Here is a 23998-nt window from a genome sequence, read left to right as displayed (position 1 = left end):
CCAGGTCAACCGACATACGTAGAGGAGAGGAAAGAACAAATAAGGAACTATATTTATAGTTCTGGACACTTTTCCTTCATAGACTGGAAGCATTACAAAGGTTGTCCACTTGGCCTGATTCTTAATTGCAAACTTTGCTATTTTGGGGAAATGTGCTTATTTGTGTGACCAAGTGACAGTAGGTACCCAGAATCAACTGGAACCAGAGACTGCTATACTAAAAATGTAGCTTTTATTGACAATGTACGACAAGTAAGGTAATTAACTTAAATTAGTGTGAGTCAGTAAGCCAACAACAATAGGACAAAGAAAATAAACAACGTGGGGCTAAGCTGCACATTCAGGGAGTCTAGTGGAGAGAAACTAATCACAAAGTATGTTGTCTTCAAACCAAATCAAAACTATTTTGCTGCACTCAAATAGGTATCCACAGCAAGCAAGGGTGCCCAGGTGAGCTTCTCGCCCCCTTTTATAGACTCCGCCCCTCGCCTGGATCCTACTGGTAAACTTCCTGCTGCCTTCCCTTCCACGTCTGCTTTGTTGCTGGGAGAAAAGACAACAGCTGAACTGACTGAAACCAACACTTTTCCTCCATAAACCTTTCTCTCTGAACTGTAGTTACACACATGAAACCCATTTTCCTGTGGTCATGCATTCAACAGACAGAAAGCAGCATTTAATATGCTAGTCCATTTATCAGAAGCACACTGATAAAGTAGCAGCCTTATCATCAACATAATGGGACAAATAACCGCATGATAGAATCACTTTAGATTGAGACATGTAGTTTAGTGGTTTCAATTTTAGATGACATGGCATTTATCATAAAATTATAACATTATCTTTTCATCCCAATTTTAGAGTGGTAGCAGAAATTAAATTGCTACAGTTAGGGAATCACTTAATGGGATTTGGTGTTATTAATGTATAGGTTCACTGAGTTGCCCTCTACAAATATAATTTCTTGTGTGAGATCTGCTAAAAGCATTTTGACAAAACGCAGCCCATCTTCAATCAATCATGCATCAGTGTATATATTGCATGAGGAAGGATGGATATAGAATAATGCAATTAATTTTATTAGATGTTTAAGTGTTTGCAGGACAGGAAAAGGCAAAGACACAAGGAGCAGAAGAGAGACTTGTGGGAAATTAAAACATTCTGGAGGTTTGTGGACAAACACACTCATGGGTAGAGAGTTAGTGAGCGTGGGCAGACTACCAAAGGTCACAAAACGAGTTGTGTGTGCATGTGTGTGTGTGTGTGTGTGAGAGAGTGTTTGTGATCTCCAAGTGGATTTTATCTGACTGTTGAGAGTCAGCAAACTAAAAGCCTTTTCACAACACACACACTTTTGTGCTTGCACTTCTCTACCACACAATGCACAAAAGTACTGTGGCGGGCAGCATAAACACACGCAACATTCACTCACAGCTAATGTCATGGTTTCTGCAGGAAGATGTTTGGTCTCTGTTCTCATTAATAAACTACAGTGCAAGCATGACTAAACTAATCTGTGTGCTCATACAAGTGGATCTGAATTTTTATGTTTTAATTATATGTATTTCTTTGTGTGTGTGTGTGGTGTGTGTGTTAAAAGTTTAAACGCCCCCTCCTGTATTTCCTGTCACTGCAGGCATCATCTGCCTACTCATCCAATCAAGAGGAAGCATCCTACATTGCTCTTAATGAGCCAATTAAATTAGTGCTGCTGAAAGGAATGACCTCACACACACTTCCTCCTCCTCCTCCTCCTGCTGCTGCGTCTTCTTCTCCTGCGCTCTCTCTTTAATCTACCTCTCTCTATCCTCTTCCCTTGCATGGCTGCATCCCTGTTTTTCTCTCTTCTCCCCCTTTTTTTTGTATCTCTGTCTTTCATCCTTTCTTTTCTCTATGTTCCAACGTGTCTCTGTGTGAGGCTGTTTTTCTATTTCACCACATATCTCTTACCTTTCCTCTCTACCTGTTTTTCCCCAGTGTCCTTTATCCAGTCCTTCATTGTCCAGCTTAATCGTACTAATCAGTCTTATCTTCTTCCAGAACTGCTATATAGATTTGCGATAGGAAAGACACAAGCAGATTTTACAAAGTGCTGTTTTATGCGATTAAAATAAGAGAGCCAGCTGAATGAAAGATCAAATTACTATTTCCTGTGTGGAAGCAGTCCCTTGTAACAAACCGACATGAAATTACAATAAAACACTGGTGTTCCATTTCATTCCTATTGAGCTTTCTAATGTCCTGCAGCTCATTGTTCTGAATGTAAAGAAACATACTTCATACTTCACTTCATGCACCCTACATGCCTGACAAGAAACAGCAGACAGTCCGAGCTGGAAAGTATCTTGTATATATATAGTTGCATATTTAACAAATAAAAACTCAAATATTACCTCAGGAACTGGTGGAGAAATACATATCTACCCCCGGGCTCCCCTTTTGTAGTTACTAACCACTGCATGCTGGGAACACCCATAGTTTCAAGACGCTCTGCCCCGGCTCCCTCAGTTTGCTGATTGTTAAAGCTTCAAACACATCAACTTCAGCTTAGATCACTGGTGTCTTTGCAACAAGTGCTTTTAATTTTATGGTTCTTGGTAAAGACTTCCTTTAACTTTTCAGATAAATTACAACTTTTTAATATGTACAGATGGCTGGCAAATGAGCCAGAAAAGCTTCAAGACTCCATGGTTACACAAATCTGTCAAACACTGCTGGAGGGATGAAATACAATTTCCCAGAATATATTCCTGATAATGGTGATGGAAATGACTGTTTCTTCAATTTGGTTTATATCTGGTTCCTCTGATGCTTTCAGCTCATGATTAACATTATTTTCATTCTCATCAAACCATTCATTTCCTATTTGTGACCTGCATCTGCTTTCTGTACAATATGCAGTGCACTGAATAAGGTTTACAGTCCTGCTGGTCTGACGCACTGGTTCAAGAAACACGATCTGGCGTTATCCCCGACTGCCACGCCTGCTATTCACCAACAATTACACTTAGAGCCGCAAAGGGCAAAAAAAGAAAAAAAAAAAAACCTAATCATGAGGAAAATCAGAAAAGAACAGAAAGAAGTATTGACCCAACAGGTGAGGAACAACTCTGCAAACGACATTTCAGCAGAAACAATGAAGCACAGCAGAGCATCTTAAAAAAAAAAGGTCTTCACATGTCAAAGCAGACAAAAGAAGAGAAATCCTGACTGCTAAGAATGAGATTACAAAATGATAAACATATAATCATCAAAATCAGATGGCTTAAGGCGCATCATTTCTGACAAACCCTGGTCTCTCCTCTAACATGTTGATGGTGGGTTGATAAATTGGCATAAATAACACGGATCCATGACTCTGCCATCAGCTGAGTGAACAGAAGAAGCTGTTAGAGAGAGATGGTGTACCGTTTAACACTGAACCTCATAATGTACCTGCAATCATCTCAGATCTCACTGAAGGACATAAACATAGATGTAATCTTTGATGCAAATAAAAAAAAAAAGGGTAAATAATAAACAAAAAGAATTATTCAGTATTCACTGATAATGGAAACTATCAAACAACTTTTATTATATACACATGAAAACATCTTTTGTCGCTACGTGTCCAGATCAAACTGTAGATTACGAGGACACATTATTCTGAATATATTTCATTTAAACAGACCTTTCTTTTGGTATGATTCAGCATATAAAGTTCAGCTTCACAATCCTGCACTGGAAGATTCTCTGCTTTTTTCTTTTTCTGAAATCAAGCTCTGTCCCAAATGTATGGAATCGTTCTAATCTCAGCAAGAAGTCGTTCAGCATAACTTGATTAGGGCATGACGATAAAAACTGGGTTTGGAGTGGAAATATAAAAGGTGTTTATTTGATTTATCACGGCTGAAGATCTGAAGCCAAGTTTGTTTAAAAAAGGCAGCAAGTACGAGGACATGATTGGATTTGTCTTAATTAGAGAGAGAGAGAGAGAGAGAGAGCATCTGCTGTAATGTGTTCCCAAGGGACAGTAACTGTACTTCACACACACACACACACACACACACACACACACACACACACACAGTACACTACAATCACCGTAAGTACCTCTTAATGTTAAAAAGCTGTCCTTACTTTGAAAGCAACAATTAAGTTTATGAGACATTCCTGACGCACACACACACACACAGTACACAAGCACAGCCCACCAATGTTTGTTCAATAGTCATTCAGCAACATTAGTTACCACAGCTACACAATTATGCACTGATAAAAGTGACAAAAAAGTACACACCAGGGCTTTCCAAGTGTTTGCAATGAGAGACGTAGTCATGATATCTGAGCAAACAAGTGTGTCAAAGCCACAACAAACCAGGAGAAGACGTGGAACAACAGGAACATACAAAACTTCGTCATACCTCCAGCAATATCCTTACCCCAAAGTGAGTTATTGGATTCTGACATCATGCAGAAATAACCTTCTTTGCTCATTTTTATATTGAAACAAAATGTTCCCTGAACCAAGCAAATAAAACCGTCTGAATACATAAATCACTCTGTGGATTTTGTATAGTTTGTTGTAATTGCTGCATCTAGACAGAAAACATGCACTAAGCTTGAGGGGGAAATAAAATGTTCCTATCGCTGTCCTGTTGAATTTCTTCCAGCGGTTGGCAAAACATTTATGGTCCAATACTGAATGAATGCTATTAAAATACATATTTCACAGCATCACTTGTCTGTTTGGTCCTGATATACTCAAGGAAAGTGTCATTTGTCTCATTTATGTGTCTGCGAGAACTTCTATGTCATGGCCAAAAATGTATTCCCTTTTATAACACACATCCATCTGTGTGACAACACACATGTGCCACAGAAATTAATGCTCATTCGGTCATGATGTTACAGCTTGTGGGAATACATCTGTCTTTTATAAACTCTGTTCAAAACAAAGCCAGAGGCGTTACACCACATTCACATGGAGTGAAGGCGCAGTAATGGTCACACTTGGGTTGTAATCTGCGGTAAGGAAGTCGCTATGAAAGTGAAGGGAAAATAATATTATGGCACATTTGAGCACACAACCACGCCTTTCTCCCTCAGATGCTTTCTACATCCTTTACTCCAATATACACACACAGAAAACACACCGTTCCATTTCCATTGGTAAAATAATGCATATTTGATCTGAAGCCAGTGAGTTATGAATTATACACAAAGCAGCCAACATTGAACTTAAAAGCTGTACTCTGCTAGTTTGTGTGTTGTGTGTGTGGGAGAGGGGAATAGAAACAGAAACTGACCTATACACAGCAGGCTTTGATTCTGACACACAAAGGACAAAGTTTAAAAGTCCCACCGGCTCACCCGGTTGAAGGTTTGAGCCGAATGTCCAGAATGAAAAATGTCTGCTTTCACTTAAACTATCCAAAAAACAGACATGCTAAGATAAATCATCTTCAGATTGTCCAGTGTAAAAAGACATTTTTAATATGAAATATCCCATAAGATTAAATGATTCTTATGGATGGAGTAAAATTCATTTGAAAAGATTAAAATCCAAACTTTCTTTAGAGAAGATCCAGGTTTGCAGTATTATCGTTAATTTAGCTTACTTTTGGATTCTGCTTCCCTCGCTGTTTCTGCTGCCACTCCTGTGAAAATTAATAGCCAGATATTGAATGAACAAGTTAGATGAAATTAAAATTAGCTTAAAGCAACTGCAAGCAGCAAAATCTAAAGTGAAACCAGCGAAAGCACTTCGCACATACCAAATACAGGTTCTGTTGGACTTTGATAATGCTAACCAATGTGATGAAAGAAAGAGTCAGCAGCAACACACCTTCTCCTCTCAGGATCTGAAGATCACATAGATCTGTAGGAGTATTCGTGTTATCTGTAAGATGTCCTGCCCAAAGAAGAACTGTGTGTTAGTAACATCAAGATGCTGATGGTCTGAAGCCTGGTTTCAGGAGCCTGTCTGTTAAACTCAGTTATAAAATCAAAATATTGTTTGCCAACTATTACATCTTAAGTTTAAAATATGCAGCACAAATGATCTTTTTCAGAAATTTTGCGACACAAGTATTTCTGAGTGGCTCTTTGTCAAAAACAGTTTATTTATTTATTTGTTTACTTTTTACCAGAGCAAAGATAAAAGCTTTGAATGAAACCACATCCTCTTAAAAATGGCCTATCCTTTGTAACACACCATCTGTGACACATTCGACTCCATACTTTCTTCCCCATACTTGAGACATTTTGCTGTCATCTTTCTCTGGCAAATTTACCTTGAAAAATGTCTGTTTTCTCCCTCCACTCCTCTCTGCATTTATTTGTCTTTCCCTCTCTCATCTCTATTGAAAACCCTTCATCACTCTCCTGTAAAGCCTGTCCCAAATTAGCAATAAATGAAACAGCGGATTAAAGACCCTGTGATCCTCTCTCACAGTGACACCTTCATTCAGGCGGTTCCCTCATACTTTTAATCTGAGAAAACCAAAATGCAAGCAAGAAAAACCCGAAAAACAACAGTCAGTTTGTTAGTGTGTGTTCTCTCCTCACTGGACACACCAGACACAAGTGAGTGTTTGAGGTGAAACTACACAAACCTACACACCGTCCCAGGTAGCAACAGGGAATAACTGTTTGGAAAACTGCCAGCGTCAGTGACGATTCAAAGACACCAGGAGATGTAGAGGGAAAAGACGTAACACAACAAAACAGAAAAGGAATATCTGCACTTTCATCACAGAAACTTTTCTGCACTAGAAATATGTTACGGTGTGTGTGTGTGTGTGAATTTGGCTGACATTTGTGAATTTGGCTGACATTCATGAATTCGGTTGACATCTCTGGTCTCAAAAGTGTGTGGTTACATTTTTTTATCTTCTAAAAACATGATTTAATCGTGACGCAAATAAAAGATTCCTGCCACAATACATCGCCAACATGAAGCCGGTGACACATGGCACCTGGCTCACATCCAAATACACGTCCTCAGCTCAGTTTACTCTGGCAGTTTGTGTTTTGTTTTCAGGATTCTGGCTCATAGAAAACAGGAACAGCTTGGATTTATGGATTACATTGCTGGTCTGTTGGATAGCTTGGCTCATTTTGGCCACCTTGAAAAATATCAACATTGGGAAAATCTGTCCACGCATTCACATTCAGCAGAGGATCAAATTCAGTGAACCGCGTGCTCGATATTTTTGGTTTTGACTGCCATGGCTGCATTGAATTTTTGAAGTTTTATGAGCCCTTGTCTTGACTTGATTGATGCCAGATGGTCAAAACCTGACTGTGTCCAAAACTTTGTTTGGATGTTGAGCAAATAAGTGCTATATACATTTAAGAGGAATATCTGATGCCTCATAATTAGATCATGAATCTTTGTACACTTCTTTCAGAGTCATTCTTTACCTGAAAGTTCTGATTTCAACAAATAAGAGAAGAAGGTATGTAATTGTGTTTTCTGCTCCCCTAATTCCAATGTGAATCATTTCATTGGTCCAGATGAAGGCCACTATGAGAGAAAACAGAAAAAAAAACAGAGGTGTGTGAAAGTTAGATGAAACTAATTCTTTTCCTCTGCCTGTTGAAGAACAGAGACATGAAGATTTAATTTACTGAGGAACATCACCGAGTAAATGATTTTTGTGAAACTTAAATTGCTCTTTGTGCTCCGGAGTAAAAAAGTGAACAGCACTCCGGAGACATTGCAAAGCTGCCATTATCTACAGTGCTGAATGGGAACGGTTCATCTGAGATAAAACGGATGACATCCATGAAGGGTATCTTTACAGTATCCGCTTCGTCATTGTGAGCACGCTTGCTCAAAGCGGCGTTGTGCATAAATAGCATTACTCTTCTTAAGATCCCAGCTGCTGTAGCTGCACCTGAACATTTGGGCTTCACTGATAATTCATGCAGTAAACAAAGCGCATCTTCTAAATATGCTCCTTCATTTCTAAACCAAACAAAATGTCATGTTGATGAGGGAAGACAGAAGGAGGGTAAAGTTGGGTAAAAAGGAATGGGGGGGGGGGGGGGGGGGTAAATGAAAGAGTAAAACAGGCATGTGCTAATCCCATTTTCATCTTCCTCCCTATGTCTGCTCTTTTATCATCTCCTAATCTGAGCCACTCAACCCTTCCTCATCCTCCTCTGGCTCCCTTTCTCTCCTGCCACCCCCACTTCTCCCTTTTGTTTGAGGTTAAATGACCCCACTCAATACAAGAGCATCATCAGGGGGATGAGATAACCTTTTAGTCTGTCCTTTGAATCTTCCAAACACACAGACATCCTCTGCCTGTCTCTACATCAATCTCTCCAGTCCCTGCCTCTGTGTGTGTGTGTGTGTGTGTGTGTGTGAACGTGCATCAAAATGTAACACGTTCACATTTTAAAGTAATTATAGAAAAGACACAGATTACGATTTGTTAATATATTAAATGAAACTTGGAGTAAAAGCCTTTTCCCCTCCCTCTCCTCTACACGGAGGCTGGAGCTGCCGGTCACAGCGGTGCCTCGGCAAAGTGCTGGTGTCAAAAATTATTTACGTTATGGCGCTCCCTGCTCATCCCCTTCCTGGCCCTGGGGAACGCCGCAGGACTCGCGTTGTGTTGCAAAACCGTTGGCCTGGTTACATGGTGTGATTGTTGCGTGCCGGCTACTGCACACTGAAGGGCATACACATTCATTCACACAACACGTTTTACTCCTGTTTGACTCCCCTCGTGCAGCTAATCTACAATAACACTGAAATGAATCCACTTGAGCCACTAAATGGAACGATAAGGTTAAAAGTGACCATGGGTGCTCTTCATTCCCCAGAAAGTTATTTACCCGAATGCTTCTTAGAGCCACATCTCTGCTGTATGAGGATAAGATGTAAACGTTTCACCTAAATACAGTGTTTAAAAATATTTTATGCACTGAAGACATATGAAGTCATTTCATTTCAGTGACGCACAAGAGTCTCTACTATGTTTTTCGGTCACTTGCCGTCACATTTCTCTCTTTCTCCCTCCCTGAGAGTGCAGCGGAGATACAGGCTGACAACTTATTATGTTAAGTGAAAAAAATAAATAAAAAGCTTTCCAACAAATCCCTTCAAAGCCAAGAAGACAGAGGACAAGCTCAAACGTCAGGCCGAAATATCCATCAGGAGACAGACAAGGCGGGCAATGGCAAGGAGCAAGTCCCCATCACCTCTCTGGCACACACACACTCATGAAAAAGACAAAATAATTGCTGTATATTGTGTTTAGTTGGGTGAATTCTCTGGAGCAACATGAGTAATATACTTGCAAAAAAATTAAGGTGAGTAAGACTAGGATGTAATTGATAAATTGCCCTGCATCATCACATCATCAGACTTTAAAACAGCTGCTTTTAATCAAATCTGTGGTTCTCATATCGCGTTGATCCGTTTAAGATGCTGGCTCGTCCATATCGCTGCCGTTTGCTTCGAATGGTTCACGACTCCAGCTGGAATATTATTACTTTTTATCTTCACCATGACTGCAGTTAATCACAGGGAGTACAGTACCAGGTCTGTGTGTGGGAGCTCCAGATTAAAGGATCAAATTAATGTTGTGAACTTGAACTGCCGTGAAAGTGCTCATGTGTATGTGTGTGTGTGTGTGTGTGTGTGTTGAAATGCCTCCACAGTTACAACCTGTACGCACGCAGATAGACACACTCTCACTGGAGGAGCCGTGCTGTGTGCATGTTTGTGTGTAAATGTAATAAAGGATGCTACTGGCCACTCTTACGTAACAACCATGTCAGCCCTGATGCTAAATTGTTGCCATAGAAACAGAATAAGATGCCTCCTCCCCATCGCCTCCCGTGCGTTGGTCTCTTTGACTCTCTCTCTCTCTCTCTCTCTCTCAGCTTTATGGTTCTCTGTCCTCGCTTTTGTTCTCCATCCGCACTCTCTTAGTTTAAATCCAATCTAAATGGACTTCACTGATATGAAATATGCAAATACACCCTCTATTTCTTTTTGTCCTCTCCAGTCTACTTTCCCGACTTTCCTCCCCGCCATGTCTCATTCCCACAGGTCTCTTCCATCACATCTCTCTCTCTCACACATCCACCCACCAGGTCTCTCTGTCTTCACTGTCTGTCCTCTCCCTCTTCTCTGTCTCACTCCTGTCAATCCATCTGTCTTTCAGCAACATTTCAACTGACAGAGTAAGTTTTCAGCCTCTTCTCTCTCTCACTCAGCCTCCCTGACTGACAACGTGATAAATGAAATTAACGAGAGATGAAATGTAAAGTATAATTACTGTTTGCTTCCATTCTATCTTCATTCACTTCCATCCCTTTTTCCTCCCTCTCTGTCTCACACTTCCACCCACCATCCTATCTTGTTTGCTGTCCCACTATTAATCTTCCAGCAGCTCTAATAGTGCTGAACACACTTACACATTCTTGTTTACTAAAAGACAAATCATGGACAGAGTCATATGTCAGAAATGTTTGATCTCATTTTCTTCCTTTTAGTATTTTCCAGTCCTTTCCCTTCATCCTCAGCCAAGTCACTCATACCTCATGGTTGAAGGATCATTACCATTAAATTTAATTTATAATTGTTGTCGCAGTTTGCTTGGATAGAGCTGCACTCTGCTAATAACTTTAAATATTAAAGGACAGGGCCATCTTAAAATCACTCACTGGCCTGATTAAGCACTCTATCAGTTTTTTCTAGAGATAAAATGAAGGAATTCTATCATGATCATGACGATGCACAGCTCTACATCTATACTCACTGTTCAGCCAAAATGATACAGCCAGACAGATAGCATGGATAAGAGTCACACAAATCATATCGCATGTATATGACAGTAAACATTACATTGTTATATATTCCAGATTAATGGAGCTAACCGTGGAAAGGGTCAGTAATATGCTATATTTCCAATGATGTAATAATAAATCAAAATATTTAAGAAGAGTATATGTATTCAAAATCAAATGTAGTTGTACAACAAGAGTTGACAGATGAGAAATGAACTGGATTATAAATTGGCTCCAGTGCCAGAGGCTTCTACAGAGACACCTGAACACCTGAAGGCAGACGCACAAGCATTTACTGACAACAGCTATTCTCTGAGCTGCTACTCTCTCCCCAGCTTTCTTTTATGTAAATCAATACCCATCAATATCTTCACAAATTCATGCTCCAGCAGAGTGTCTGAGATTCTAGGTAAATGTCACACATCTTACATAATCCAGGAAGCAGCAAATCTCATTAACAAAGCCACGGTAACTATGGCAATGAGCATCATTTGCGACCCCCAATGTAACTTGCACTATAAAGGCCAAGAGGTTGCTATGACAACTGGGAGAAAAACAAGGAAGAGAGAGAAAGTTGGAGTAATATTCTTGAAACCTACACACACACACACACACACACAGAGGATTATCATAGTGACAGCTTGATTCTTTGTGAGAGAACACAAATAAGAAATACCTGAACATTTCATTCTGCTGTTTCATCCTTTGGAATCCCCTTTAAAGTATCTTCTTTCTTAATCGATCAGTAACATCTCTGCAGTTGTTGTTTTCTACAGCGCCGCCTGTGAATTCCCTGTGGCCAGTTCGAGCCTGAACATCTGGCAGCCTCCTGCTGACTGTGTGTGCTAATGAGAGGGTAAAGTAACCTTCCCCTTTCAGTAACTGACTGTGATGGACCAAGGTATATCTTCCAAAGAGACGGATGATGGACTGCAACACGTACCCAGTGAACACTCAACAACTAACAAGCCAATCAAGTCTGAATTCAAAATGTGATGGATTAGGAAAAAAAAAAGAGGAAATATATATTGGCAGAGGTTATATACCAATACATAGGACAGGCTTCTCTAATAAAAAAGGAAAAAACGGATCTTATCAAGCTAACAGACATTAATTCATTGTCATAAGTGAAATCAGAAAATGGATGGGTCAAAGAAAATGAAATGAGTCAATCTCAAACGAAAAGAAAAGACACAGAGGGTGGGAAAGATATTTCGACTGCACTGTGCATGGATCAAGGATCAGTAAAGTAGAGAACGCATCATTAATCTTTCATAGATTTACTTGTTTTTCTTCCTCTGCACTGCAAATAACCGCATGCTTTAATAGAGAAAAACACATAACACATAAATGTTGTTTAAAGACATGATTAATTACTAATTTCATTTCTGGTTAAGCCTCAAAACAGGGATAATCTCCAGCCTTATTCTCCAGGGCACCCATTCTTTGTATTGTTGGACTCACAGTTTGGGCTCCAAGATGTCTGATTGATGACAGCATGAGAAAAGAGAAAATAATTGTTTGGTTAAAACATGATTTAAATGGTCAAAATCAAAACAATTCCAGATAAACCATTAAATTAACTAATGAGTCTAGCTCAGTTAAAAGCATAATAAACACAGAACAGTGAATTCTAACCAAGAGTTACTTTTTCAGGAAAAGACAGCAAAATGACTGCATTTTTTCATGCAATAGCCAGAGGTGTATTACCAAAACTGAGGCTGCTTAACAAGGAATGTGTTTGCAGTTTCATGCAGAAATCTTTCCCTCCAGCACAATGTCACACGCAGTAAAAAAAAAACAGAGTTTTAAAAACGCATGACCGTCTTGTGTTTGTGATGAGACGTCGGCGTTGTCAATGTGTTGTGATATGATAATGACCCTAACACTAAATGGGTATTGTAGTTTTTGAAGATGCAGCCGTCAACATAAATGAATAAATAAATACATTCCAGGCCTGATGAATAACTTATTGTCATCGATGACGCATTTATACGAGAAACTGGAAAAAAAAACAGTATGATTCCACTAAAATAAAGATTCTTTGTCTTTACATGTTAGACAAGAGTAGTTTATAGTTTTATTTCCTAGCAATTAGAACAGTGGCACCATAAAACACGGTCACGAGGGAGAAGAGTTGGTTTCATCACACTGTACAATCAATGAAACACAGGATCAGTTCCCACAGTACTGACATACACACAGCCAACCACCCACACACCATGCACACAAACGCACACAAACGCATAGAGAGAGCCACACTTATCAAAGTAGTTGCTGCCTCCTAACTATACCAGCAGACAGATAGAGAGATGAAACAGAATTTGCCATTCAGGCAAAAAAAAAACACAAGCTGCTGAGCGATTACTGGACAACAACCCAAAGTGTTGGAATTAACACAGAAGATGAACTTTGTTCCACCATCACCACCATCACCACCGTAACCCCCCCCAACCCTCTCATCCTCCCTGACACAACAGCTTCTGTTCTGTAAATAATGAAAGTCAGCATACTCTTGGTTTTTACTTGTGTATATTTTTCTTGCTATTTTCCATGAACCACCCAAGAGACACAAGAGAAAAGGGGGGGGTAATGAGAGAGCAACAAAGTGACCGGAAGGCTTGTTAGTAGTCAGAAATGCTGACGCAATACAGAACCCTAAAAAAAAAAAAAACAAGACTTTTTTTTCTTTTTAAATGCAGATGTTTACCTCAGACTTAAAGCACGTTTATAAAATGATCCCAAATTCCTTCTGGGTATCAAGGGAGCAGTCTAATCGGATCTGGAGGAAACATTTAGTCAGAAATATGGCTGCTCTGAGGAGATTTTCCTGCAAATTATAAACTAGGGTTTCATTTCTCTTTCCACAAGAGAGCTGGGAAAATGTTTAATCAGTCATGTCTGATAAATACTGAGCAGTTGCGGTTTGGATCTTTTGTGCATCTCCCATTCATTTATTTTTCTTAGTATTAATGGGAATAAACAGTGGGAATGGGAATAAAGTCTGAAATATAAACTATGGAGATAATAAAAATCTTATCAGGTTTATGCATAAAGACAGAAGAAAAACTTCTAATAATAATAACAATAATTTATTTTATTTGTTAGGGTGCCTTTGAAGGCACTCAAGGTCGCCTTACACCAAGAATAAAATTGACCAAATCAAAAATGTAAAAAAATACGAAAAAAAAAAAAAACAAAAACTAAACATACATTATATAAAACACAGCATACAAAAAACATCACACAAACACATTAACATAGTGAGCAAGACAGTTTGAAAACAGTGGATAGAATCAGATGGCGTGGGCGAGTCTGAGCAGATGTCTTTTGAGTTTGGATTTGAACAGATTGACAGACATGTTGCGGAGGTCAGGGGGATGTGAATTCCAGAGCTGGGGAGCAGAGTGGCTGAATGCTCTGCTCCCCATGGTTGTCATGAGGGCGGGGGGAATGAAGCGGCTGATGGAGGAAGAGGATCTGAGTGTGTGTGGAGGAGGTCAGAAAGGCACGGAGGGGCTGGGTTGTGAATGGCCTTGAAGGTGAGCAGCGTCCGGTGTGTGACGGAGAGCCAGTGCACTGGCTGGAGCTGCTGCAGGATGGGTGTGATGTGACGGATGGATGGGGTCCTTGACCAGCTGAAGTTTATGGAGCGTTTTCTGAGGGAGGCCAAACAGCAGGGCGTTACAGTAATCAACCCGGGAGGTAACAAGACTGTGGACCAGAATGGCAGCTGTGTGAGGTGTGAGAGAGGGGCGGAGGCGGTTGGTGTTCTGGAGATGGAAGTAAGCTGACCGGGTTATGTTGTTGATATGTGATGTAAAAGACAGTGTGCTGTTGAGGATGACACCCAGACGCTGGACTCGAGGGGACAGAGACATGGAAGAGTTGTCAATGGGTGGATCTGGTGCCGCTGAGCAGGAGTTCAGGTTTGTCACTGTTTCATTTGAGGAAGTTGGATGAAAACCAGGATTTTATTTCAAGGAGGAGGTCGGTGAGGGAGGAAGGCGGGAAGGTGGAGTGAGGTCTGGTGGAAAATAAGGAGCTGGGTGTCATCCGTAGCAATGGAAGTGGATGTGATGTTTCTGGAAGATGTACCCAAGGGGGAGTAAGTAAGGACAAAGTGGAGAGGTAGGATTTAAACCAGCTGAGGGGTGTGTGTGAATAGAGAGGAGACTGTTCAGGAGGGTGGTATGTGGGATGACGTGGAAGGCTCAGCACTGTGGAGAGGGTGGAAGTGTTCAAAAATAACATTGCAGGAAATGTGAGAATGGAGCTAAGAGGAAACTTTTTCTTTAGTGGTTAGTTTCTTTAGGGTTCTTTAGTATAGGTACAGCAGCTGCTTTCAAGGAATGAGGGAACAAGTCCACTGGTGAGGGAAGAATGGATTACACGAGTGATGAGAGGGGCCGGAGAAGGAACGGTGGCTTCGACGAGAGCAGACGGAGTGCGACTGGGAAGGGAACACAGGGAAAGATGGAGGAAGAACTGTGAGCAAGTTGCTGCTGACAGTTATGGATTTTAGCAGTGAGAAGGGATTCTATGTGTTTTGCTTACTTCAAAGAGACTGTTGCCCTCCCATCACAAGCCTCCACAAACAGAATTAATATCTATCAGATCAATAAGAAAGTGGACACACACACACACACACACCCGTGAGTGTTTGCATTAATCCTCCAGAAATAGCTCCACTGTGCCTGAGTCAATCAGAAAACAGCCACTCAGGCACTTAAATGCAAAAAAAAAAAAAAAAAAAGGCCTAAACGGAAGTACACTTCCTCCAAAAACAAGCTATTTCTCCTGATCAATCAAAAAAACAACAAAGCCAATCAATTGTGTTGATCTTGATGACAACATCACTGAATTACCCCACACTTCTCACCAGCCAGAGTCAAATTACGTCTGATTTTATCACCTAAAGTCAGTTTTCCTCCCAAGAGAAAGACTACAGCTGCCTGACAAGCTGATGGATGTTGATTAAAAAAACAAACAAACAAACAAACTGCTATGTAAAGTTTCATTGAGAAAAAAAAAATTCTACTGATGCAGCTAACATGGCCAGAAAATCATGCTCATGTTGCTCTGGATCTGATGTACTGAAACAAACAAGTTGCTTCATGTATAATACTGTGTAACACTCCTGTTCTGACGGCGCAGGTTAATGCTGTCCACTCATTTAAATGGAATCAGTACAGCCACTGATCGAACAGAGAGAGAAGACAGACAACAGAAGAAACAGAAAGGGGAGATAAGAAAGGAGAGATGTTTCCTATCATAGAATGATCAGCTGAAAAAAAAAAAGTGTGTGTGTGTGTGGAGTGTATGACTACAGGGGTTTAAGCCAAAAGCAATCAGCACACACAGGATGAAAATGTATCACTTTTGTATGTTCATGGCACTGAGACCTGCAGCACACAAAGACCAGGCCATTACAGCTAATCTTCTTTAGTAATCACAAGGTTTGACTGTTGGACCAGAACAAAGTTCACGCTGTCACAAACAACAGAGCTGGTTCTCCCTCCAATGAGAGAGAGGGACAGAGGAAAAGACAGACATGACACAATCCCGACTTCTACGTCTGGGCTGAACCGTCAACCTTTTCTCTCTAAGAGATGATGTGACGTGCCACACGGACCGACCCGTAAAAAGATAAAGTTACGTGAACACCATCGCTCAAGCGTCACCTCTGACCTTCACACAAATGGAGGCGACTGGAGACTATTTCCCACCAGGAGGGACGACTGTTGGAACAGTTCACTGAGATTATTTGGCAGCCGTTTCCACCTTCATTAATTCAGATCTGTACTAAAGGGAACCTGAAAACAGTAAGTAGATATCCTGAACTGTATATCTGATGTGTCTGCTGCTTGTCTGACACATTAAAACTGCATTTATTGCACGAGCAGGATGTTTCGTTTTGGTTTTTTTTTTTTTTTTTTTGGCGGTTGATGTTGATACTTTTAAAAATCAGTCCTTCCTTCCTCTCTTCTCTGCTGTGTTTCTCTCCGGCAGGAGCAGTATGGAGGTGCTCAGTGGCCCCTGGGCTGATCTCACTCTGCTCCTCAGACAGACCATAATGCACACAGGCTCGGAGACAGACACTTTTCTTCCTCTTTGGCTCTTCGGGCTGCTGCTGTTCCTGTCCATCTGTTTGCTGCTGCTGCAGCTGATTACCTACTTCAGCTGGAAACTCAGACAGGGTAGGCATGATATTAACTTTTCATGTCCAGCCCATGTTCAGACTGCTTGCTATGTTACATTTATGATGCTGCACTGAAGCTAAGTGGACACTGGAGTGTCTTTCTCCAGGGCCCCACGTACTATAAATACACACACTCCACATTGTTAAGATTTCAGGGCAAGATGTCCAACAGGGAGATTTTACTTCACGCTATCAGTTGCTATGACTACCATTACACAATATTTCATCTGTGTCCAAAAAAAAAATATATTTTCAGACCATCTTCCATAAGAAAATAGGATATGCAGTGTTGGTGTTGTATCTGCATACATGCAGAGATGAACCCTCGTGTTTTAAAAAGGTCTTTGAACAAAAAGTGACACCTCATGTTGCTCCCAGGTAGAAAAAACTATCTATGAATACACTGAATAATACAAGACATCCAAAAAAGACTGCAAAGAAACTAAAAACTGCTCAGGTTGACATTTTGTCATCATCTGTTTCAACCTAATGATGAACTGGAGTATTATATAGTAGTGGTTCTGTTTATTCATGTCTGAAAGAGACTAAGTATATATTACTTAGAACATGTTTTCTTTTTTTCAACTATGAGCATGTGCATGCACACACACACACGAGTGTTTTCAAAGTTGAGCCTGACCTCAACCTAGTTAAAAGAGCAACACACATACACACACAGTCAGTCATACACACATCCTGTAAAAATGATGGATCCACTTTCATTATCTGCTCCCATTCTCCCTGGATCTACAAAAGCAATGATGAAGTCTGTCTATACTCTTTTTTCTTTTTCAAATTTGTAATTGAAAAAGTTACACCCTTGTATCGTTCAGTTCTGTGGTCTTGGGGGTAATTATCCCAAACTATCAACCATTCCCATTTATAATCACAGCAGGCAGTAAACACCAAGCTCCACTTCACAAACATGATAGTATTCTTTGTTTTAAGGGGTTTGTGTCTTGTGCCAAAGGACACTGATGATTGATGACGTCAGAGAGGCAGAATGTGTGTCTCACTTTGTTTACTATGAGGACAAATACAATCAGTTAGAGCCCATCTTAGAACGGCCGTTTGTTTTGTTAGCTGTTCTCAAACTAAAAAAAACAAAAACAACTGTTTCTATTGAAGAGTTTAGTATTTAAACAGCTGGGGCTGGAGTGTGTGTTCTGCTATATGATGCATTTTCACTCACTCAGTCACGTAGGTCCTTCCTGCCATTTCCTGTGAGGAGACGTCCAACCTTCAAAGAAAAGACAGGCAACTCCATAGACAGCAGAACTTTAAAGCCCTTCATTCAAATTTAAAGTAGATGCTGCCTATTAAATATGAGCAAGCAGCCTAATTAATGCTATTTACAACCACCAAAAGTTCAGAAATCTTAAATAAGATATAGTGATATCTGTAAATATTTTATGTAGCTCTTTTTTTTTTTTTACAAGCTATCTTAGTGGTAAGGCAACATGTTAGAGGAATCAGTGTCTGCTATTATTGCAATGTGTATGTATAAAAATAGGTTAGACTGTGTTAGGTTTTAAAAGGTAACTACTCCCCATCAAATTAAAATAATATCAACTGTACTTTTGAGCCCACGTGTGGACGTGTGATTACCTGCTGAAATACCTTTAACCATCCTGACAGGCGGAGTGGTGGCTCTCATTGCACGCACATTATCAATATGGCTGACTACATTTTTCATTTTGAGCTATTTATTTATTTCTGATTGAAATTACGTATTATAGTGATTTAGAAATTGTCAGTGAAAACATTTACCTTAAAGTGCTTAATAGCTGCTTAAAGGAAAACCTTTGTCAACAGTTGCTAAGCCATTTGTGAGTAGTAGTACTGTAATTTATTAGTCCTGTTCTGTCTCCTCTCATCCCAAGTTGAGGCTGATCTGTGGCGGCCTCAGCGGGACAGAAGCGCCATCCACAGGCAGATACACAGGAGTACACACCAGAGGAGGAGGAGCATTGGGTCCCGCTCACACACCTGACTGGACACACACACACACACACACACACACACACACACTTCTGCATTACAGTTTAACATTATAACCTGCTGAAATGAACTGATCATGCCGTCTGAAGCAGCCCTGTCAGTCAACATGAGGTCCAACTGTCAATATGACCTCTGTGAATAACATCGAGGGCTAAGGGGACTCGTAGGGATAAAAGCTGTTCAGATCTGCAGAGAAAATCCTGTTATTGTTGTGTCTCACACTCAGGGAAAACTGGAAGACATTCAGTGACATCTGTATGAAAAATCTCTGTGTGTGATTTCCCACTTGTTTAAGTTTGAAACAACAATAAATATTTTTGATAAACCAACAACTTACCTTGTATTACAAGTTTTAAATCACATTTCAAATGCCAGAAATGAATGAATGAGGAAGAGATTTCAGAGTATAACAATCCTTTATTTAAACAGTGTTACACAGGGGACGAGTGGCTGTGCGTGGGGTGACACAAGACAAGTAAGCTGCAAGACAGAAAAACCCTACAGGTGATCACTGGTTGGCTAAGAGAGCAATGAGGCAGGAGGTTGGCTTTCCAAAACTCTTTCCTAAAAAAAAAAAAAAAAATGTAAAAAAAAAATTAAAATTATAATAACTGTCGAAAGTCAGTTTTTACTTACAAAACTGTGCTGGTTTAAATGTCTTCATACCATCAACTGTCGTACTGAGCCTGAGATTTCAATGTTAAATGTGAAACTAAGTGGCATCAATTATAAAACCTTTATCCCCCCACCCCACACACACACACACACACACAGAAAGTCATGACATGGTGTGAGTGGGAAGAATAAAACAATGCCCTCCATAATGTTGAGGTCCCTGACAGTTGTATTATCAGCTGGCATAGAATCACCTGTTCCTTATCCTCCAGTGACATTATGGAGTTGTTCTGGTAAGTCCATCTTTGCCTATGCTGCCTCGTTTATTTAAATAAAACTTACTGTAATTTATCTGTCATTGTATTTTTTGGAGGGATGGATAATCTCACATGAAATGTATCAGAGAGAGCTACAAACAATTTGAAAACTCCGACCTCACCGCCTCAAAGCTCCTGTGACTGGATAGAAGAGAGCCAAGACCCCTGAAATAGAGGACAAAGCTGTGGCCAAAAGTACAAAAAGGAAATGGATGCAGAAAATTTTGTATTTGTAATGGTGTTCCTTCAAACACTGTGACAATGTTATAAATATCCAAGAGGGGGCACAACAAATCCCACCTGTCAACTAGATCAATTTCACAGAAAAAAGAAAGACAACAGATTATGAGAAAAGCTACTTTTTTTTTTTGTTTGTTTGTTTGTTTGTTTTTTGAACAGCGAAAACTCCCAAAGCTGCCCAGTGTTAGATGGTTGGTCTTTTCATCTTTATCTGCTGCTGTGTTTTTGTAAGAGGGTTAGAGGTTAAAGCTTTACCCTCATCTGGAATGTCATTTAACTGCATAGTAGAGGTCAGACCAATGTTTCTCATAAAAATCCGAGGCGGTCATCACAATCACTCCATGATCTTGACACACCTTAGTCCAGTGAGATGTTTTTTCATTAAAAACACATGAATTATTTTGTAAGATTCCACTATGTCCAGTCCGAAAGACCAGGTGGAATTTTTTTTTTTTGTTTTTTTTTTTTAAATAAATCTGTGGCACTTCTTTGTTTACAATCAATCAGATTTTACAGAACGTGGTTTTGTTTTTCGCTGCTCACTGAAAATCTTTGTCAACAAAATGTATGCGATATAACTCATTTTATGTCACCAACATTGGAAGTCCTATTTTTGCTGGACGCTGCTGAACATTTGGACTGAAAATGAACATCAACAAACATCCACAAAGGGGGTACAAGAGCACTTCAAGCCCCCTGATCCACTTCCCTTCAAGCTGCATTTCAGTCATGTTTTAACCGTTTCCATGTCTGTCTGCAGTTCTAATTTAGAGATACTGAATGTAACTTTGATATTGAAATAGATAACGTTGCATTAACGCAAGACAATATTTGGTTGTCGTGGAACAGTTAGAACACAGCCAGCACTGCACCAAAGATAGTTTTATCTAGCCATACCGCATGAGATCATCTGTTATCTACACACTTCCAAACCAATCAACAGTGCCCTTCTAATCTAAACTCATTCAAGATAAAAATGTTTGAAGACATGCCTCATTGAATTCCACCTTTAACTATGTCTGCCAGGTTTTGTTGGTATCAAAAGAAGTTGGGAGTGAAATGAAATGCCAAACTGACATTCAACAAACTGAGATAGAGTTAGCGTGCTAGGAAAAATTCAAGAATTTAAGACTGAACCGGTCAAGCTGGTCCATTTACAATATGTCCTCAATTTAATGTCTGTAACCAATCATAAGCAAAAGGTCATTTTGCATTTATTTAAAATGCAGATAGTTTGTGAAGCATCATCTTAAGAATATTAAAACAGCTTTAACTCACTTCTAGATGCTAAATAACTGAGTGGGGGACAAAAAGTCAACAAGCACCAATATTCAAATCCCAATCCCATCATTCCCCAGGAGATGATGGTGAGCACAGTCAGCTCTCTCCATCTCCCAAATACCCTTCTGTTTGCTGCTCCTCTCTCCCAATCAAAAGTCAGTTTACTGCTCCCTTGCTCCCCTGCAGCCCAGAGGGGAGTGGTTAGTGTCATACAATAGCTGGACCGAGGCTGAGCGTTTAGCTAAACAAAAGCTGGATTACTGTCTGTTTAACCTTCAATTAGTTTAATGTATAGAAATTTGTATACACCAGCTTTAGGGCCAGTTAATTTTCAGTTCTGTCTCATTTCCTTTCAGGAAAAAAAAAATTAGGTAAAACCCACTGATCTTGTTAAGACTTCTTCCACTTCTACCTCCTCTAAATGTTAGAATATCGTCCCTCTGACTTGAACAAAAAGTGAATTGAACTGAAAATGAACTAACTCAGCTGTCAACACACAAGGAATGTGGATGAACAATAACTATACTTACAGGAAAAAAAAAACCAGCTAGGTAATTGGTTTGTACTGCATTGTTTTAAGTTACAACTCCCTATTCTTTGTAATTATTAGTTACAAAATAAAATTGTATGACACTGGTTTTCTGCCATTATCTGTCTCCACAAATATGTTTTATCAAAACTGTTGGATTTTGTTACACTTTCAAAAAGTTAGAGAGGAAAAAACAAATAAACAAACACAAAACGAAGTTGTGCCTCTGGATTTCCTGCAGGCCTATTTGAGACTGAGAAGATTTTGAAATGACTGACTTTTATTGTAGTTCTCTCGACTTAATGAAATATGAGAGGGAGCTGTAATTTAACTTTTTTCTTTTTTTCTAGGAATGCACTGACACCACTTTTCTGCTTATACAGATTCCAAGTCCAAAGCATCATTGTGAAATTCATTTGGAGTGTTGAAGTTTCGCTGGTACTGATGAAAAAACAAGATAAATAGACAGACAAAGTTATATTTACCTTGTAACTCAGCAGATGTGGTTATCAATGCATCCTAAATTTATTTGCAATATGTGACGGACATACTATCCTCTCTCTTTTTGTAAAACACATATTTAATGAACAAAAAAAGAAGTACTATTTAAAAATAAAATCACACTACAAATGTTAAGCTAACAAAGTGGTTCTTTCGTGTTCCCTTGGGAAGAGAGAGGATATTATTATTATTTTTTTTTTTATCATTTTTGGAGTGAGGGGTTTAGATGCACCACTGACATGAGCAGAGACTGACTGAAAAAAGATTGGCAACTTCTCTCCATCTATCTAAGCCTCCACCTCCTACTCTTTAGCTCCTCGTTTTCTCCTTCTCTTCAGTCAGTCATGGTTGGATGTTGTAGGATGATGAAGTTCAGTCAACGTCAAGAGAGAAAAGGTCACGATGCGCCCTTCAGCTCTGGGGAAAATAGAGTTGAAGGCAATGAGCCGGAGAGTTATGACGATTGGTGCTCAACAGTACTGTACTCCCCACACACAGGCCTCCATCAGTCAAGCTCTTAATTTTATCTTCCCTCCTCTCTTTCTTTGCCTGTGTAATCATGGCTGATGGTTTCAGCAGCCTCATGTGTGGGAGTTTTTATTTCACCCTACCATTTCACAACTTTATCAAGTTTTTTGTCTTATGCAAATAACCCCCACATGCACATAGTAAAATACCTTACAATAATACTTTCACCATTAATAATAATAATAATAATCAGTTACTATTATTATTATTACCTGAGTTCAGTCAATCCTCCTCCTCAGCCAGTTCAGTTTCTTTATGAACCACCACTCTGGTTACAGACATGTCAGGATGTTGCTCTTTGGCCTCCTTAATGGCCTGGGCTAGTGCCTGCAGTACCAAGGGACAACCCCACAGTGGCAGCACCAGGCACAACAGGCAGTGGAGTTGGTGGAGGGTGGGGGGGTAGTGGAGTGAAATGAAAAATTAAATAAGAAGCAAAAAGAAAAACAATACGAATGCTGGATTTTCGGTTGCTGTGATTTGTGCCATTTTACTTCTTAGGGTTTGGGATGTGAATAGTTGGAAGTAAAATTACTTCAAATGGAGTTGTGAGACCAGGTGGAGAAAACTAAATATTAGACAGGCAACTTAAATATAACGGTGGACATGGGATCATGTAGAGCCCATATCATTATGTGGCATTTGTGAAATAAAAATTAACTGCCCATCACTTTCAAATATTTGAAATGTCTTAAAATGTATTTTATACAGGCTATGATTGACAAGTCGAATTTAACCAATTAAGGCTAGAAGTCTACACTTTAACTTCATGCTAAGAGTGAAATGCTTTATGCTGATGAACAGGGCAAACACAAAAAAAGAGTCACTGTCCAAACACATCTGGACCTCAATAAATCAGATGTGATAAAATTGGTGTAGCTATATAGACACATCTGAGGTACGAAAACAGAAATATTTGATTTCCTCAAAGGAAAAGGAAAATTTAAACTAACCAAGACGAGCAAGATAATCAGACAAGGAATGGTAGAA

The 23998-nt window shown here is 39.7% G+C and overlaps 1 protein-coding gene across 2 annotated transcripts in view; it reads right to left on the bottom strand.

The window, feature by feature from the left end:
- Positions 1-20563: 20563 nt before the first annotated feature.
- epb41l2 (erythrocyte membrane protein band 4.1 like 2) overlaps positions 20564-23998 on the bottom strand; it is a 42330-nt gene continuing 38895 nt past the window's right edge. For both annotated transcript variants that reach the window (XM_029495756.1, XM_029495757.1), the window contains 2 exons: positions 23221-23335; positions 20564-22897 (listed from right to left, as the gene is read on the bottom strand). In XM_029495756.1, coding sequence (XP_029351616.1) covers positions 23231-23335 — 105 coding nt within the window. In that variant the 3' untranslated portion in view covers positions 20564-22897; positions 23221-23230. The remainder of the gene's footprint in view (positions 22898-23220; positions 23336-23998) is intronic.

This window comes from Echeneis naucrates, chromosome 24 (assembly GCF_900963305.1).
Source record: "Echeneis naucrates chromosome 24, fEcheNa1.1, whole genome shotgun sequence".
NCBI classification, from domain to species: Eukaryota; Metazoa; Chordata; class Actinopteri; order Carangiformes; family Echeneidae; genus Echeneis; species Echeneis naucrates.
This window is presented reverse-complemented; position numbering and strand designations above follow the sequence as displayed.